The sequence below is a fragment of the Argiope bruennichi genome, chromosome X2 (assembly GCF_947563725.1).
Source record: "Argiope bruennichi chromosome X2, qqArgBrue1.1, whole genome shotgun sequence".
NCBI lineage: Eukaryota > Metazoa > Arthropoda > Arachnida > Araneae > Araneidae > Argiope > Argiope bruennichi.
The window spans coordinates 1,679,077-1,698,210 of NC_079163.1; the positions used below are offsets into that span (position 1 = coordinate 1,679,077).

At 29.1% G+C, this 19,134-nt stretch overlaps 1 protein-coding gene across 1 annotated transcript in view; it reads left to right on the forward strand.

Annotated features, from left to right (window-relative positions):
* The window catches only part of LOC129960042 (ubinuclein-2-like), a 158,544-nt gene that overhangs the window by 86,950 nt on the left and 52,460 nt on the right, over positions 1-19,134 (forward strand). Inside the window, exons 7-9 of the mRNA XM_056073059.1 lie at positions 3,025-3,092; positions 7,101-7,270; positions 9,112-9,178. Coding sequence (XP_055929034.1) covers positions 3,025-3,092; positions 7,101-7,270; positions 9,112-9,178 — 305 coding nt within the window. The remainder of the gene's footprint in view (positions 1-3,024; positions 3,093-7,100; positions 7,271-9,111; positions 9,179-19,134) is intronic.

Below are 19,134 nucleotides of genomic sequence, written 5' to 3' on the forward strand. Positions count from 1 at the left end.
TTCAATTTTACATTAGAAGATGTGTAAATACAGAAATAAATATTAAAATTGAAAGAATACTCATTTAAAATCAATAAAAAAAGTCTTTTTTCAATAAAAACTATACATTGTTATAAAATAGAAAACATCCTTTGCTTAGAAAAAAAATTGCAAATTTACATATGCATGCATGTAGGAATGTATTTTTTGGCTAAGATTCTTGAAAAATGTGTAGGAGTACTTAATTTTTGCAGCAGTTTCACACTATGCACCTTGTTTTAAGGAATAATTTATACTAATGACCCTAAATTGTTAATAAGAAATATTCTTGTAGAATTCAAAAAGCAGCCAATTTTTTAAATTAACTAATAAAGTCCAAAAAGGAGCTCATGGTAAACTTTCAGCTTTGGAACCAGAAGTTTAATAGGGTACGTAGCGTCATGAAAAGTGCTTAAATTGAAAAATGTTTCTGAGAAAATGTTTAAATTTCTTGAGAAGTATAACAAAAACTATTTGAAGGGGAGCCAACAATTGTATTGTTGTTTTTGAAATTATGCATTGGTGTTTATTGAAATTTTTGATAGCTTATCATGAAAGGGTAATACAAAATAGACATTGAGTCAAACTTCTTGCCTAGTAATTCTATGTCTCCTCTTTTAATTATGCCTGATAAATAAATGCACGTTTAACCGTTTTATGTGCGAAAGAAAAACACGCAGATTGGTCCGATGAACGCGAAAAATAAATATACAGGAGAATGAATTCGGTACGCTTAACAGATACATCGAACATGGGAGAAGCTGCTCTAAAAACATAACTCTTCCATTGCACATTTGATCATTATTCTTATTAATATGTCATTTTAGAGTGATTTTTGGAACTTATTAAAAGGATTTTACTGTACTTTATTGAACTGTAATTCATTGCTGTGTGTAATTACGCTAGACAATTGCGTAAATTCTAATATGATGAAACTTTGAAGCTTTAGGTTTTCAGTGGTCATGATTTCGTTCACGCTTCTCTCCTCCGCCCCTTTTTAATGTCTAATCCATTTGAAAATTTTAATTTATTGGACGAGTCGCGACAAATTTTACTTTTTACGCGCTTACAATTTTTGTTTTTCTCATTTTGTAACTCTTACAGATTTGTTGTTGTTGTTTGCCATTAAAATTTCTCTAGACATATAGAAGTTTGCCCTGATGGACAGAGCAACGCACTGCACAAACTATTGAAGTTAAGAACTTGAAAGTTGGTTCCTTGTTGGTAGAAGCCTAATGAGAATAAATACATTATTACAAACAGAAAACATCTTAAGCTTAGAAAATACACGGGTTACACATTCAGAAATGTAAAAAGTGCCTAATAATATTTATTTATTATTATTTGGTTAAGTGGCTTAAAAAAAGCCTAATTCTTGCAGCAGTTTCTCTATACGCACCCTGTTCGAGACACGATTCCATAGTGGATCTGCCGTACTTGTGGCTCCAGGGTGCATTAAATCCAAGGTCAGGTAAAATTACCTCCCATTGATATGGTGCAGAAATTTGTTAAGAGTTTTCCTTTGACATCCGACCACTGTTCAAAATTACGAGAAGTTACCTCTAAACAGTCCCAATGATATTTCTAAATGGGATATTAATCTAATGTAATTATTCTATGTTGAAGATTTTTTAAGTGTATATATATATATTTAAAAAATAATATTATATAATTGTTGCAAACCTGTAATGCTGCTTCCCAGCACGTTTAGTTCTATGACCGGAAAGACTGATTTACAATCATCTGTATTGGATGCTGCTTGGGTCCTGAGCCAGTAATCTCAGAGCTTGGCGACTTTGGCGACAAAAAGGATAATGCTGGAAACTTCGAGAAGTTTAACGGTCCATCCATTTCTTATATTTCAGCATTTGTGAACGAAATTTGTAAAACTTATACACCAAATATTATTAATTTATGGAGAAATTTCGCTATCAAGAATTTTTTAAATAGTCTGGATCAGTTTATATATTAAATAACGTTCCACTCGATAATTTTTTTTTGTTTATTATACTGATTTATACAATAGTTTGTGCATTAAAAATATACAAGTCTTTTAATTCTAATGCTAAGCAGTGCTGGTTGTATCAACTATTTATTAACAAAATTAAGAATTAGTAATTACTTTGAAGTTTCTATATAAAAATAATCTTTATGAAGTCAGTAATTGTATAATGATGGGCATTATCTAATTACTTTACTATTTAAAATTTATTGTAAAGGGGGATTCTTTAATCTAAAATCAGAGATGTATAGAACTTTGAAGTACAGCACTTCCATACTGATTTAGCACGAGCCACCGTTGCCAGTTACAAATAGGTTTAGTTATTTTGAAAATTGCGTATACAATATTCCAGGGGTGTTTGTGCTCCGGGGAAACCCCGGAATTCCGGGGATTTTGAACTTCGATACCCGGAAATTCCGGGGATCGTCGTTCAAAAGGAAGTAGGAATAATAATGAATTATTTATTTTGATCTGGGTAATTTTGTTTGCTTTGAAAGCAGAAAACGCAAGGTCAGTGTGTGTGGTGAAAACTTTTCCTTTCTTTCTCCAAAGGCAGTGATAGTGCGTGAAAAGGGGGAAAAACTTCTTTTTTGTTCTTTCCTTATTGCGCGTTATGACTCATTCCCCCGGTTCTCGGACATTCTCTTCTGGATTCTTTTCGGCAAGTAGGCGCGGCAGAAAAAAAAAGGGAGAGACTTTGTTCGACCAGATGTGCGATCACGTGACCTCGGTTCAAAGGTCTTAATTTTGCAAAAAAAGTAATTCATTGAACTTTTATAATTAGGTCATTCAATACTTCATAATCGTAATTTTTCATTTCTCCCCCCCCCCCCCCCCTTTCTCGAAACTCCAAAATGTCGGTAGTAAGTCCGTAAAAGTTTCCGGGGATTTTTTGGGGTCCCACAAACACCCCTGATATTCAGAAATTATAGAAATTTAGGATTTGGTGCATTTTATTTTACATATTTATTATGTTTTTTGCTGATTTTTAATTTTTTATTTAGGCTGCATATAAATCTGAGGAAGGAAAATGTAAATTTTTCAGTGATGAAGTAAATAGGATGCTATTAAGGTAATCTTTATAAATTATATGTGATGTATTTTTAAATGGTTCTGAAGTGAAATATGAAATACACATTTTGAGAGTCTTGTCGATTAATTCAAGACAAATATACTGTAATGAATATGTTAAAACTATTAGGTATTTCATTTTTATTGTTCATATTTCATATTGTTCATATTGTATATATTATTGTTTTAAGGAATGTATTATTATAAGTAATGGAACTAAATCATTGTTAACTTCTTCTGGTAGATAAATTGATGTGCATGTATATTTTTAGAGTATTAAGAATAAGTATTAATGTTTAAGGAGTATTAATTCTTTGTTAATTATAATCGGGTGGTGGCAGAGACTTGACGGTGGAAAGAGCAAGTTGAATTTTTCTAATTTAGCTTTCGAATAACTTAATTTTCTTTTTTATTCAGATACTAATCCTAATTTAACTCATTGTAAAGTTTAAAATGTTCTAAGTTTCTTTTGTTAAACTTCCACCAAAAGTTTGTCAGTATTTAAGTTTGTTATTTAAGACACTATTAAGATTTAATTGCATTGTTATCTAATTTTTGAAAATAATATCGTTATATTTCATTCTAGATTTTAGTACGTAGATTGAAAGATGGGCTGTAGCAAGATATCATCTTAATTTGTTGTAGCATATGAAAATATTTAATACAACTTTAATGAAGAATATGTTTTTAACTACTTGGAATTTAATTCGAATTTAGCAAAATACTAAATCTTCTAAATTTTGTAATACTTATAAAATATTTCAGGTCGAATGAAAATTAATTAATTGTACAGGATTACAGTAACTTATTAATGCCTAATGTTGGATAATGGTAACGTATGCAAGGTAATACTTAATAAAATGAAATAACTAAATCTAAAAGTTCATAAAAAGTTTTCTTGATTATTAACTTTCTTGAATGTAGATATTGTCTATTATATATAATTATATGAAAAGAATTAATGCATGGGATTGTAGATGCAAATAAAATCGGAGGAAAAAATCGTATATATATTCTAAAAACCTTACCAATTCAGGAAGGGCGAAAAATATGTTTAAAAGCTTCACCCTGAAGCATAAAGAGCTTCTGTTGTCTTCAAACAAGGAGTTTTTAATGGGATCATTTCTTAAGGATTCTTCCTTTTCTTTACGCCCATTTCTAAGGTAGGAGCTACCCGATTTTGTACTAATTCAAAATGCTTCACACTCGTGTCTCTTTTAGCAAAGTCAGTGTTAAAGCATTCTTGACAAAGAATTCGTTCAACTTTTTATTGGTTGTATCTTGAAGACATGCCATCCTAAATGAACAAATGCAAAAAATCTTTCATTTAGTATAATGCTCTTATATATACTATATGAAATGGATGTAGAAGTTCAAATACTTTTATAAAGAAGCTTTTCTGAAGTCCAGAATAATTAAAAAAAAAAAAAAATCGACATTTTCGAAAAAAAGGGGGAAAAAGAAGATTATTTTAGTGTAGTCATCTATCTAAAAGAATTTTTAAATAAAAATTGCAACAACAAGCAGAAATTTGTTTCGAGACCGAGGCGAATAAGTTCGCGTACATGAACTGAAATTTACCATTGTTCGGAGGTGAACAATATAGAATGTATAAAAAGATTTTTTAAGAAGACTGAAGAGTATATTTTGTAGTTATATGTACATAAATACAAATTTATTCTCTTATGTGATGCTTAATATGTGTGAAAATGCGCATATTATAGAATGAACTACTTACGCAATAAGTGTGCTTCTTATTTATGTGTGTATATTTAGATTTATATACTATTGCATTTTATTCTAAAATAGTTTCTCTTTTTGTATAGCTAGAAAGTTGTGGTTTCAAACATATTTATGTTATATCACCAATCGCAGTTGATAACATTTCGTTTATGAAATAATTGTAACCTATTAAGTTAGATCGCAGAAAACAGATATTTCACTGTTAAATAAACTTAATTTATAATTACACAGTTTACTCTCTCCAGTGATTTATTGTGAATTTGCATAATTTGACTACAGCAAAGCAGTTCTTCTTAGCATGCATATTGCAAAAACTTGCCTTTAATAGTAGCCTATATTTTATTGTACCTTTTGAACTATTAACCAGATTTTATTTAGCAAATTATCATAATAAAATATGCATAATAGATTAAAAAAAATTGCAATTTCATTGCTGAGGAGGTGACAATTGGATGAATAAAAGGATGAAACAATCCCATCATCATCTAAATTTTTATAATATAAATTCTTCAATTTTCTTAATAATTTCATTGACAGGTAATCGAAACTGTAAATTTGTGAATGCGACATCTTATTCTCTCGCCAAATTGACCCTTATTCTGCCAAATATAGTGCAAATTATAAGCTGAATGAACGATATTTAAATCGAGTATCGGAAAATCTACGGACTTAACATCGTCGATATTCATTCGCATTGATTTCTTAATCGATTGATTAAAAATTATCAGCGAAATGATATATATATATATCTTACTGACTTGTCACCCTGTCGACTATTTTGCCAAACATAGACACTCTACCGACATATAAACCAAGATTATTTCAATTGTTTGCAATGTATTAGCTGTAAAACGGGTTTTAAACTATCTTATTCGTTAATGTCCAGCTCTCCACAATCGTTGTAAGCGGTGTACACTTTTGCTGACGAAATTCTCGATTTCTCTCCGCCGTGTGTTGAGGGTGTGTGTGTATTTATTTGCCTCCATTTTCCACCTACTAATGCCTCTGCTGGTTATAATTACTTACTGAATATGGTAGGAAAAATGAATTCCACGTGGGGAATGAGATTCTACGAAAATGTTGTTCTTTTGACATTTATCTTCGTAAAATAAGCAAATATTTTATAATGCAGTTTGGTTTCCCTAAGAAATATCAAGTGTGAAATAGTGTAATATGATATACCAAATAAGTGGCAGTTTAATTATGTTATGTTTGAGTGTTATCTGAATGGTAATTTTATTCTGCGGTATTTTTTTTACAAACAATATGATTGTGATAATTATAACATTTTTAAAAAAAACAAATACAGGATATCCCAGAATTGCTTATAAATTTTAAGGGTATATCAGTCATGCAGAAACAAATCATATTTAAAATAGAGCAAAGATGTGCAAATGTATTAGGCAGTTATTATAGGGAGATCTGCATGGAAGAATAGGATAAATCAGGTGAAATATACAATGTAAATTAAATGGAATACAAATTCATTATAACACATACTGTTGCATGAATGGAACATTATTTATTATGTTGTACAGCTTGACAGATAACAAAGGTAAATAGGATGCAGTATTAACAGCAAAACTTCGGAGTGCTTAAAGTAAGCATTCAAAGGAATTATTTTAAAGTTGTGTACTCTACATATTGTTCATGCAACTGCATGGTTTTACATGCCGATAAGTCAGTATTGTGTGTGTGTATATATATATATATATATATATATATATATATATATATATATATATATACCAGAGACATTGGCAAAGAGTTCTTTGTAGCAACCACTTTTTGCATTTGCAAAGTCATATTGGATTGTAAGAACCCTATTTGTATGTAGGGCAATAATTAAGTTCTATTTTTATGTAAATGATTTGTTGTCTTTATTAGTAGGTATTTGCTTATATCATTTGTTATTTATTCTATATATTTGCTTCACAGCTACTTTCAATGAAAATTTGGTCTCTCTTTTGTTATTTAATCACCTAATAATCGGAATTCATTTATCATCCTTTTATAAATTGAGTTCTCAGATATTTTGATGTAGTCACTGATACTGTATGCTATTGGGAAAAATGCCTCTAATAACTGGGTGCATGTTTTAATAACCAAGTGCAGCAAAGAACTTTCATATTCTAAATAGGAATCACATGTGATGTTTTGAAAACCAATGCTTTGCTTAAAAAAAATTGTTTTATAATTTACCAGTGTGAATACAGAATTTCTATATTCCAAAGAATAAGTTTTCTTTATCAATTTTGTTTTATAGTGTTGAACTAAAAGCCCAGGAGCTGACTAGTGCTCAGAGATCAACTATTTATGCTCATTTAGCTTCACATCTTCCATGTACAAAAGAAACTTTGCAAAAAAGAGCGAAAAAACTTCGTTTGGATCAAGAAGATGGGAAGTTGAGAGAGCCAATGCAGCGCCTTAAAGATGGTACATATGAATTATATAATTGTATTTCAATATAATTAGAATTTCTTGATGATGAATAACTTTTAATCAAAGATATTCAGAAATTATGTGAAATTCTAAGATTGAATCTTAATTGAAATTCTAAGATTGCTAAACATTAAACTTAAAAAAATTAATAAATAAGGTCATTATTATTCCTAATATTAACACAATGCAATGAAAAGCTTTTTGTTTTAGACTTAGTATTTTCATGTTAAAAAAAAAAAGGTGCCAGAATACTATTGCAAAGCAGTTTTAATGCACATGAGAATGTTACATTTTTTAAACTGATCTTTGTATGCTTTAAAGAATGTGCACAAGATGAAACATTTTTCATTCTCCAGATAAATATTTTAAATTGTTTATTCTGATTGAAATGTAGTTTTACTGGGTAGCAGTTTTTTTAAAACGGAAATTCGCTGAAATATAATGAAATTCAAGATGGTAAGCTTCACTGATATGCAGTTCTTATTGACAATATTTTATTTAATTCTGTCATTGTTACCATAATTATTTGTTCCTAGACTACTGCTGTGGTTTGGAAATGCTGAACCACCGAGATTTATTTTATTTATTTTGCTATTATACTAATAATGTAGGAATGAAAATAACATTTCAATTTCAAATTTTTTTCTTTGCATGTTTCTCTGTTTATATTATGTATGCATACAAGTATCATTTTTTAAAGCAATTATTGTATTATTCCCATTAAAAATGTTTTTAATAAGAATTTAATTACTTTATTGTATATTATATTATGCAATTTGTATTTAAATTTCACATTAATTTGTGTTTTAAATTACAAATAATTATAAGATTGGATTTTCGGGCTGTGTTGTTAAACTTAAATAATCAATGTTTTTGTACTTTACTCCGAAAAATGATAAAACTCTATTAAAATTATAGCAGCAAATGAAATTTTATTAATAAATATGTTTACGAAACTGATGATTATTTTTGGAAGTAATTGTGTAGAGATATTTATTTAATGATTTTAACTTCAGTATACTTTTATAGAATGTGAGGGCTATGTTATGAAACATTGTGCACAAAACATAATCGTATTGCCCTATGTTAATTTTCTAATATGCGAATATAAAGATGTGTTAGGTAGAGCTCAAACTTGGAAAGTGTTTATAAAGAAGTTTAGAAAGTAACAAACAAACCTAAATAAGGCAATGGATAATGAAATGCCGATTAAAAGGGTATTTATTTCTGCTTGATATATATATATATATATATATATATATATATATATATATATATATATATATATTTTAAAGTTGAGTTTTTTATTGGAACAGTGAGACAACTCTTGCCGAGTTTTTCCACTGTGCCTATCGTAAAGTTTCTATTTTTTTAAGTCAATTTAAATTGCAAAATCAAACTACTCGTATGTTTCGTTTGACAGTTCGAGTAACTGCTTGTAAGTTAAAGGCGCTATTATTATTATTATTATTTTTGCTGTCGAATAGTATTGGATCATCAAATTCTTCCATCAAGTCTTGATTAATTATTTTATTCTTTTTAATACTGTATCTCAAAGCACTTAGTTGCAACTTGTTTTTGTAATTGGGATTATTTCTTTGACTTCGTTTTTAATTGATGGAAATCCTGTATAAACATTTGACATTGCGACCGATGTTCAGCTGATAGTTTGATTGAAATTCGAGCATTCAATATATTAAAGTAAAATAAGTTGTATTAAGTTAAAATTATGTTTTGCAAGAGTTTGCTGCATTGAGGATCTGAGTATTTTAAAGTATTTTAACTGTTTTGATAAAAAAATGTTCAGATATACTTAATATTTATTATTTTGTTAGGCATTGCTGCTGTGATGCCAGAGATGTTGGAGAAATATGCAGCTTTAGAACAAGCATGTAATGCAAGGTAAATTTGATTTACTTTATATGCATTATTATTTCAGATTTTGCTGTTTTATTTAAATTACTTCCATGTGGTATTAAATAATCATACATATCTAAATGAGTAATACTTAATTTTGTCTGGATCTTTCTTTTAATTTATGTAAACAGAACGTTAATTAAATCTAGAAGTTTTACACAATGACTTATATTTGAATGTTATTTGTAAATCCTTCTTTTGACATGCTTATAAACAGTGACCCAAATTATACAGATGTGTAGGCATCTTCTCTTCCATAACTAGTTATTGTGCAAACAAGGTGTTTACTTTTGAAAAGTAAGTCTGGAACAACTTTCTTTTAGAGAAAATAGTAATTTATTAAATGGAAATAATGTTGCAACAGGGAATTAATGAGTTCATGGGAAGTTCATTTGCAAAATGTGGGAAGAAAATAAGAATTAACCGCATTTTCACCCATAATGATTTTAAGTGCAATCCTATGCTACATCGAGAATCGGTGTATATATGATTCAACTTATTCTCCATTGCTTTTCTTTAATAATGCATGACAGGCTGAAGAGCAGCATGCAATACATCTGTATGAATATTTGAATAATACTGTGGAATTCTGATTTTCAAGATAGCTAAGTTTGCAATATGACTTTCATAAACAAAGTTCTTTAAATAACCCTTTAGTGAAAAGGAGATTAAGTCAGGCTCAAAGGAGACCAACCTGAGATCAGATCTAGCGAACAGACTTTAGCTTGATCTGTTTAGAACCTTATCATCTGAAACGTTGTATTGCACAGGTTTTGAGCAAGTTAAGACCGATAATGTGGTTCTCATCTTGCATTAAGTTTGTGGAGTTCTGAGAATTATTCTACTGCAGGGATAGAATGAAAAGCATAGCACTTCATAGATGCTTATCCGACACCATTTACAGACCATATCAGAGGTCATAAGGCAATGTTTTCTTTAGAAAAAAAAAACAAAACAAAAAAAACACACCTACAGCTGCATTATAAATAATGATATAAAGCTATTGCAAACCATAATTTCGATTCATTCACAATTTGTTGATAAAGGGGATTTTCAGTTGTCCAGATTCAGCAGTTGCATATAATGCCAATACCATTTGGATAAGAATGGCACTTATTCCCTCACAAAATCTATCACGACCAAAAATGATCTATCATTCATTCAAGCAACACTAAAGCAAGCAAATGTTTTTAATTATCAGATGCCAATTAATAAGCATAGAATATTTTATTTGAGTAATATTTTAAAACAGTATGTACGATCAGTTTGCCACGCCACCGGAAGAACCTGGAAAACACAGGGACTTTTAAAATCGACTGAAAAAAACGGAAAAATACAGGAAAATTTGAAAATTTTCCTAAAAACTGGGAAAATACAGGATATTTTAAGTTTCTCAGTTATTTTTTCCCATCTGAAACATACCGATCTCTAAAGATTGAAAGAATAGAAGGTCGTAGCTATAGCGTCTAAAAACGGAACAATAGATTCGCGATTATGTTATGTGGAAACTCGCCTCTTTCTCTCTCCTTTCTCCCCTTTATAGATCAGTCCAATTTCGATTTACGAGACAGTTGTTCTTTTTTCATGAGATTATCGAAGCAGCTGATGAATAAGCGCTTTATTAAATGTTAATTTAATTTATTTAAAAAAAATTATAAGCATGAATGCATTTTTTAAATATTCAAATTACATAAATTAAATTAACATTTAAAAATAATTTCAATTAATATGATACTAATTTTTATATGGAAAATAAATGTTTTTTCTCTTAATACCTGATTTATAATTTAGAAAAAGAATTAAGATTTGAATGTGTTTTTCTTTTAAAAAAATTATTTAAATAAAATTACAGACAGTTTCAATTAATATGTAACTCTTTTATCAATCATAAATGAATGTTTTAAAAATAAATCTCCCTTAAAAATAAGTGCTGAATTACAATTTTATTTTTTAGTAGGAAAAATAATTTCATATATAACTTTAATGATGATAAATGTTAATTAAATTACTGACATCATAAAAATATTTCATTACTTTCTTATTAAATACAAGAGACAGTATTGTATCTATCGTAAAAACATTCCAAACAAGATGGATATAATTTGACATCTTGCAAAATTCATAAATAATGATTAACCACAAGAGAAACCTTAAAAGAATCGATAAAAAACAAATTTCATTTATCTTAAAAATATATTTTTCTTCAGAAAATTGTGCAGCGCACAAAACATATCGTATGTTACTACAAATTTTGAGCCTTCAGCCAATGCATTCCATAACTTAACACCTGCTTTCTACTTTTTCTTTTTGATTATTAACATTTTGAATGTTTGCGGATATAATTTTATTTATTTCAGCTGCTCTCTTTAATTCCCGATATATAGACCGCTTCGTTGAGTTATTATAAATAATTTATCTTTATTAAAATCCAAAAATTAAAAACCTAATAATTTTAAGATAAAAATAGTTTAGAAATATTTTTATAGTTAAAATTATATTTATAATTAATTATCTTAACACTTAAAAATTAAATTATAGTTATAATTCAAGAACTATATACATGAACATAATTATTTTTCTTTTAAAAAATAACTTATAACTTATATTAAGAGAAAATGCATTTTTTCCGTATAAAAATTAGTATCATATTAATCGAAACCATCTTTAAGTTGTTAATTAATATTTATTTTTGCATAAAAAAATGAAAAACATATTAATTAAAACTGTTTGTAAATTGCTAAATTAATTTGAAATAAATGAGAAGAAAAAAAAAATTAAAAACAAAAACAGAAATTGTTACCCAGGATCGAACTCGTTTGCTTATTATACAATTCACGCCTCGGCAACGGCTACAAATTATTAGTATATGAGCTATGCAGAAAGTTTGAGGGCCATTTTTTCGAATTGAATTGATAAAGCATTACAACGCCCTGCGGTATATATCTGCGCATAATAACATTTCACCGTATGTGTGTGTGTGTGGGGGGGGGGGTTGTTCGTAAACAGTGTTGAATGCCGAGCAACCGGGAAGAGATATGTATTCAATAGGCTCTCATCAATTTAATTATTGTGAGTTAAAAGTGAATTTCTGCCCGCTTGTTTAGTCTTTATTTAATGAGTTTTGAGTTCTTTATGAGTGTTGATGTCAGACTTTCATATATAAAACTATAAAAAATTCTGCTTTATTCAGAATTTTTTTAAAAATGCTTTCATCTTTAAAACTGTAAAAAGTGCGAATTTCTACTGCAACTTAATAATGACAACTAACACCATATAAGTTTTTTACTGTTATAATTATCTTATTTCTTAATGTTAAAGGTATTTGTAATTGTCAGTAGTTCTTTTGTGGCTCATTTTTTAAAGGAAGTATTTGACTACATTTTTGTGTTTTTATACGAATATGCGAATGTAAAATGCCATAAAAACATCGAATCACTTGCCACATTACCTCTGTTTTACACAATTGGTAAATGTGTATTTTATAACTGGGTGCGTAGCGTCATGAAAAGTGTTTAAATTTGAAAACAATTTTAAAGCACCTTAAAAGTGCTTAATTTTCAGAGAAGGTCCTTAAAAAGTACTTAATTTTATCGTGAAGTGAAGAAAGCGTTTTGTTTTGTTTCCCCATAAATTGAATATGACATTTCGAAATCATGGTCATAAAGGCTTATTTACCGGATGTATCAAAAAAGAAAACCAACAAAAGGGAGGAATTTTAAGAATTATTCTAAGGGTGCCAGCACATATTAAGATAACGCTTGATGATTCTTCCCCCCTCACTTTCCTTTTTGCACCACCTCATTTTTTCGTCCCCCCCCCTCCTTTTTCTTCAACCATGTGCATTGCCATTTATTAAAATACTGGAATAGTTATCTGGAAGGGGCTTTGCAAAATGTGTACTATGCCTTGCTTCGCTTGAACGACGAACTGCAGGTTTTTAATTGTAGTATACTGAATTGTTATTAATTGCGGTACGTAATTACGTTAATCAATCGCTTAAAATCTAGTGTAATGAAATTTTAACTTGACGCCTTTAATTTTCAATGATCGTGATATCTTTCATGGTATTTTTGGAATATCCCCATACATTTGAACATTTTTATTTGTTAGACTAATCTTGCCATTTTTTTTTTTTTTTTTTTTTTGACTAAGAAAAAAAAAAAAAAGGAACTGCTGTATCTGGTACTTAAATATTTGTAAAGAAATCTTTTCTTCAGTTTTAGAATTTTTTTTCAGGATTTAGGTTTTATCATTTTATCATTTTTTTTTTTTTTTTTTTGCTTTTCATAGATATTTTTTCCCAATAAAATTTTTCTTTATATATAAAGTCTTGTCCTGAGCAACGCCCAGCATTAAGCTATTGAAGTTAAAAGCATGAAATTTGGAACGTTATTTTTTGGGCATTAGAGGCACACTAAGAACGGAATTCTCAAACTTTTAATTCAAAGTTTAATTAAAAAAAATAGAATTTTAATGTGTTTTCATAACATCAAAGCATATTATGGCATGAAATTATTTTAACACCGTTTTGATGGTTAAAAAAAGAATAGCGTTTGGATAATAAAAATTTTTATTTTTTAATCTGAGGAATTAGTTTTGGACAATAGGATATATTGTCTCGGGCTGGCTTCAAGGAAGTTTTTCTTAAAAAAAGATTCAATTGGCATTTTTACTTTTCCGTATACAAAATTTAGAGAAAATATTGCAATCTTCAAAAAATTCGAACTCGAGATTTTAATGCATCTCCACCTTTCATACCTCCTTGAATTCGAAAGCACATTTTCAGAAAATGTCTGTCTGTGACAAAGATAAAAAAAGAAACACTTTGAGCTAGATGGATGAAATTTGATATGTGGTTCTCACACCAAACTTGTTGATTTCAATCAAATTTTTCAGCAACATCCGTTTAGAGGAAATCTCTTTGTCTGACTGACTATTCGAATATAAGTTAGCATGATAACTACAAAACGAAGGGATCTAGATACTTAAAATTTAGTACAGATATTTAGTATCTATCGTATAAACATGTCAAATTTTGAGCCAAATCCAATAAGAGGTTCGCCACATGTCCGCCTGTATTTTCAGAAATATGTAAACGCGACATCTCAAAAATATAGCAAATTTGGTGTGTAATTTTTTGACGATAAGTGTAGTTTTGAGTCAAATTTTTATTTTAATCAATTGGGAAGAATGCGCCTAAAACCCAAATTTGCTTTTCGGATACTTTTAACCGCATGCCAGAGATTAATCCCAAAACACTGGCCAACAATCACACTATGTGTAGAAACAGTACAAATATTTAATTCACGCCTAGTGTTAAAATTCCGTAACGTACGCCAATGTCACACAAGGCATTTATTTGAAATATACGAGAAAATTTTGGGAAGACGCACTGGCTGATTTATTTCCGTTTAACTTCTAACTACTGAGTTGATTTTGTTTTTACTTGTTTTCGTTATTTATGAAAACTGGGAAACTTCGGAAATTATATATATCGTTTTTTCTGCAATTTTTTTTAAGTAAGAATTTTTGTTTATAGATTAAAAAGCAGGTTTTCATTAAATTTTAGGAACGTTAAACGTTCAAAAAAGACTTTTACTACACTTTTAAAAATAAGAGGCGATAAGAACATTTTTTAAAAAGTCTAATCATTTGTAAACGCTGCTATTATTCTCTATTCAAAATGATTTTAAAAACTTATTTAGAACATGACTTTGTTCTATCATGAATTTCATGGCAGTCTTGCTGTTGTATGATGATAGCCATATGATTGCTTTAGTTCTTGGCTTTATAAGATTGCAATTGAAATTACTTAATAGAATAAATCGGTGCAGGGAGAAATTTACTCTTTCTATACCACCAATGTTGGACCTTAATTCTTGTTGCTTATATAAGAACCTTGGGTCATGCTAAAAACAAATACACAATATTTGATCATGATGAGCTCCTACATCACTATCAACATTTTCAGAAATGTTGTATCTGATATTTTATTTTAAGAAAAGTTGAAAAAGATCTTTATTGTTAGTCTTTTTAAAGTTGACTTAATTTTTTTGGTATTAATTGTGTTTTTTTTCTAATTTTTATGATCATTTCCTTGCTTTTGTCAAATTTTAAAAAAAAGGCATACTTTTACAATAGAAATTATTGTACAAATACAGAAATAAATATTAAAACTTAAAAAAAATGTTTAAAATTAATTTTTAACAATTTTTTTTCAATAAAAACTATTTATTATTATAAAATAGGGAAAAAATACTGCGCTTAGAAAATACACATTTTATGTATTCATACTTGTACAAAGGTGCTAAAAAAGTTCTTAAAAGTACTTAATTTTGCAGCAGTTTATCACTACCCACCCTGTATAATAACCATATATAGCTGTTGTATTTTAATTTCAGCATATATCTGTTTGATTAAAATAACATCAGAAAAAAAAATGCGCAAAATTTTTTTCTTTGAGCAACAAGCTTTAGAAATCGTTATGAAAAACAAACAAACAAAAAAAAAAGAAACCTGAATAACCTTACACATCTTTATGTAGTGTTGATTAGAAAAATTATGCACTATTTACTGATTTTGGATCTTCTTTCATATTGAATTTGGGCTTACAGGAGCTGTAAGCGCCTCTGCATTTGTGTCTGATACTTTTGAAAATCATTAAAGGAATAGTTGCTTCTTTATCTTCATAAATAGGGCAGTTTCTTTTTAAATTAAGATATGAGAATAAGTTTTCAGATATAAAAAAAAATAAACATAGACTTTTGAATGGTTTTCCTTATAGAATTTATAATGGAAAATATTGATCTGATGAACTAAAAATTACATATTTGAAAATAATTTGCAAAATGGCATTGGAACTTCATGCCCACCTCTTCTATTTAAATGCCTTTTTTTATCATTTGTATTATATTCATTAATAAAAAAGATCATTATTAAATGAAAGAATATTTTTAGAGTGTAATAATAAATTTTGCCTCTGTCCTTCCTTTCACATCATGTTATTACATAATTTTGTTCACTACGTAGATCATAAATTTTTTTCACAATTTCCCTTTTCTTTGAGTTATTGAATGCTAAAAAATAAGGGGACATATGGGCCATTGCTGCTGTGCTCTTCATTTTTTTCCCCCCAATTCTGTTAGTGAAGTAAGAATATAAGAAGCCATTCTTCCTGCTATCGGTTCTTTTTGACATATTTTAAAATTGTTTAGTTACTAAATAGTATGCAAGCATTTATTGCCTATGCTGTCTAGTTATCATTTTTTTTTTTAAGAGTAAAAGCTTTGTTTCCAGACCGTCTTTTCTTTTGTGTTGAAACTTGATTTTGATTTTATGTTGTATTAGATGCATTTCTGAAAAGAAATTCCTTCCAGACTTTTTTTTTTTCTGGTCTTGACTCAAATAATACCATCTTTCATAAGTTGACTCATGTATTGTTATATATGCCACTCTGATTTTTACTTTGCCAGAATAAACATCTAATAAAACACAGTTGTCAAATTTATGTATCTCTTTTTAAAGGTCAATTTAATTGGCATATGTTGAAATGTTTCTGTGTAAATATGATTGATTAAAGTATTGTTTTTTTACAATTAAATACTTTAAAATAGTATTCATTTAATAAATCCAATTTGCGTTTTGTTTTAGTTTTGTATTCAGAATATGATTTGCAGTAATTTTAACAATTACAAACCTTTGATAATACATGAGAGGATTAGAGATTTGGTGTTTAATATGAATGAATTAAAAAGAAACCGCTTTGATAAATAGTTTTGTTTAATGATTATAGAAGTTTCTCGATCAAAAAAAAAAAGTTTATGTGAATTTTTTTACCTTGTTCAAGATTTGTTAAAATAAGATTACTAGTACTTTCTTTACTATACTATAGTCTTTGTATTTTCTGTAGATGGTTCAAGGTGACATTTTCTACCGCGTTACTGGCATCAGCAGGGGTGTTTGTGCTCCGGGGAAACCCCGGAATTCCGGGGATTTTGAACTTCGATACCCGGAAATTCCGGGGATCGTCTTTCAAAAGGAAATAGGAATAATAATGAATTATTTATTTTGATCTGGGTAATTTTGTTTGCTTTGAAAGCAGAAAAACGCAAGGTCAGTGTGTGTGGTGAAAACTTTTCCTTTCTTTCTCCAAAGGCAGTGATAATGCGTGAAAAGGGGGAAAAAAACTTTTTTGTTCTTTCCTTATTGCGCGTTATGACTCATTCCCCCGGTTCTCGGACATTCTCTTCTGGATTCTTTTCGGCAAGTAGGCGCGGCAGAAAAAAAAGGGAGAGACTTCTTTCGACTAGATGTGCGATAACGTGACTCTGGGTTCAAAGGTCTTATCTCTCCTGGCGTGGCGCCAATAAGTAGAGAAGGGGGATTTTTCGCCGTATTTGCTATTTGTCATTGATCGCTTCGCAACTTTTTTTTCTCCGCTGTGTAAAATTTTCGTTTCATTTATTGATGCACGTGTAAATTTTTCGTTTCGCTTATTGAAATATTTTTTTATTTATGTACGCAAGAGAATTTCACTTTGAAATTTCAGCATATGAAACAGAAATTACCCCTTAAAAATTCATATCTAATTAGTTTTACAGCATTAGATCCAGAGCTAAGAGGTAAAACCAGTACAATATTAGCTTTTGAAAAATTATCATCTTTTATGTCCCATATTTTTAGTGATAATGAAAAGTCAAAAGTAGAAGCTGAAATAAGGTTACAACAGAGTGATATTGATATCACCAAAGAAATGCTCTACACATCTGATGAAAGTGGAAATCAAGTCAAGTGTACAATTGATAAATATTGGTCTTAAGTTTTTAATTTAAAAGATGATTTCACAAATGATTATAAGTATCCTACATTGGCTAAATTGGTCAAAGCCTGCCTTAGCTGCTTCCATGGCCCATTAGTGGAAAGTGCATTCAACTTAATGGACACACTTGTCACTGACTATAGAACCTCTCTTAAGATTGATTCCCTAGATGCAGTGCAGACTATTAAATATGATATAATGGCTTCTAAAGAAACCTCATGTGAAAAATATGGCTCAAAAAATCCAATGACTGATCCAATTCGCAAAGATCTCTTACTGAATATGAACAGAAGTTGGAAAACATATCAAGAGGACTTAAAAACATGTATTTCAGATGAGTCACCTATAAAAGTCTCCGAAAAACCTTCTACATTAGCAGAAAAGCAAACTGCTTCTACCTCTGCATGTGCAGTTCTCGAGGAAATTTCTTCAACTGTAAATGAGGAAAATAAAAGTCAACCTTCCTGCAATTATGAAGTTCACCACAAAAGAAAGACAAGCCCACAAACATCAGAAAATAAAAAAAAGCAGCAGAAATTAGATAATTTTTTTTAAAAGAATTAATTCATGTAATTTAAAATATTTGCATAAAATGTAGTAGTTTATATGTTTGAAAGTTTATGGTTATTAATTTTGCAAAAAAAGTAATTCATTGAACTTTTATAATTAGGTCATTCAATACTTCATAATTGTAATTTTTCATTTCTCCCCCCCCCCCCCCCCTTCTCGAAACTCCAAAATGCCGGTAGTAAGTCCGTAAAAGTTTCAGGGGATTTTTTGGGGTCCCACAAACACCCCTGTATCAGACAACCAATAACGAGGTAGAAAATGTGACCTTGAACCGCCTATTGAAAATACAGACTATAGTAAAGATTAAATTAATATATTTCATCATGCAAAATTAGCACACTTTTTTAAGTATTGCCACTACCATATTTCATTTTTTAAACTTTGTTTTAAAAGAGTTATACAATATTATAGTAATTTCTGCTTAATTTTCTTTAAAAAAAAAAAAAAAAAAGACTTGGTATATCAAACTTTTTCGCTGATTTTAAAAGGGGAAATGAACCCCTTTGAACATTTCCATTTGAGAATTATATAAGTGCAAGGGGTCCATTGAGAA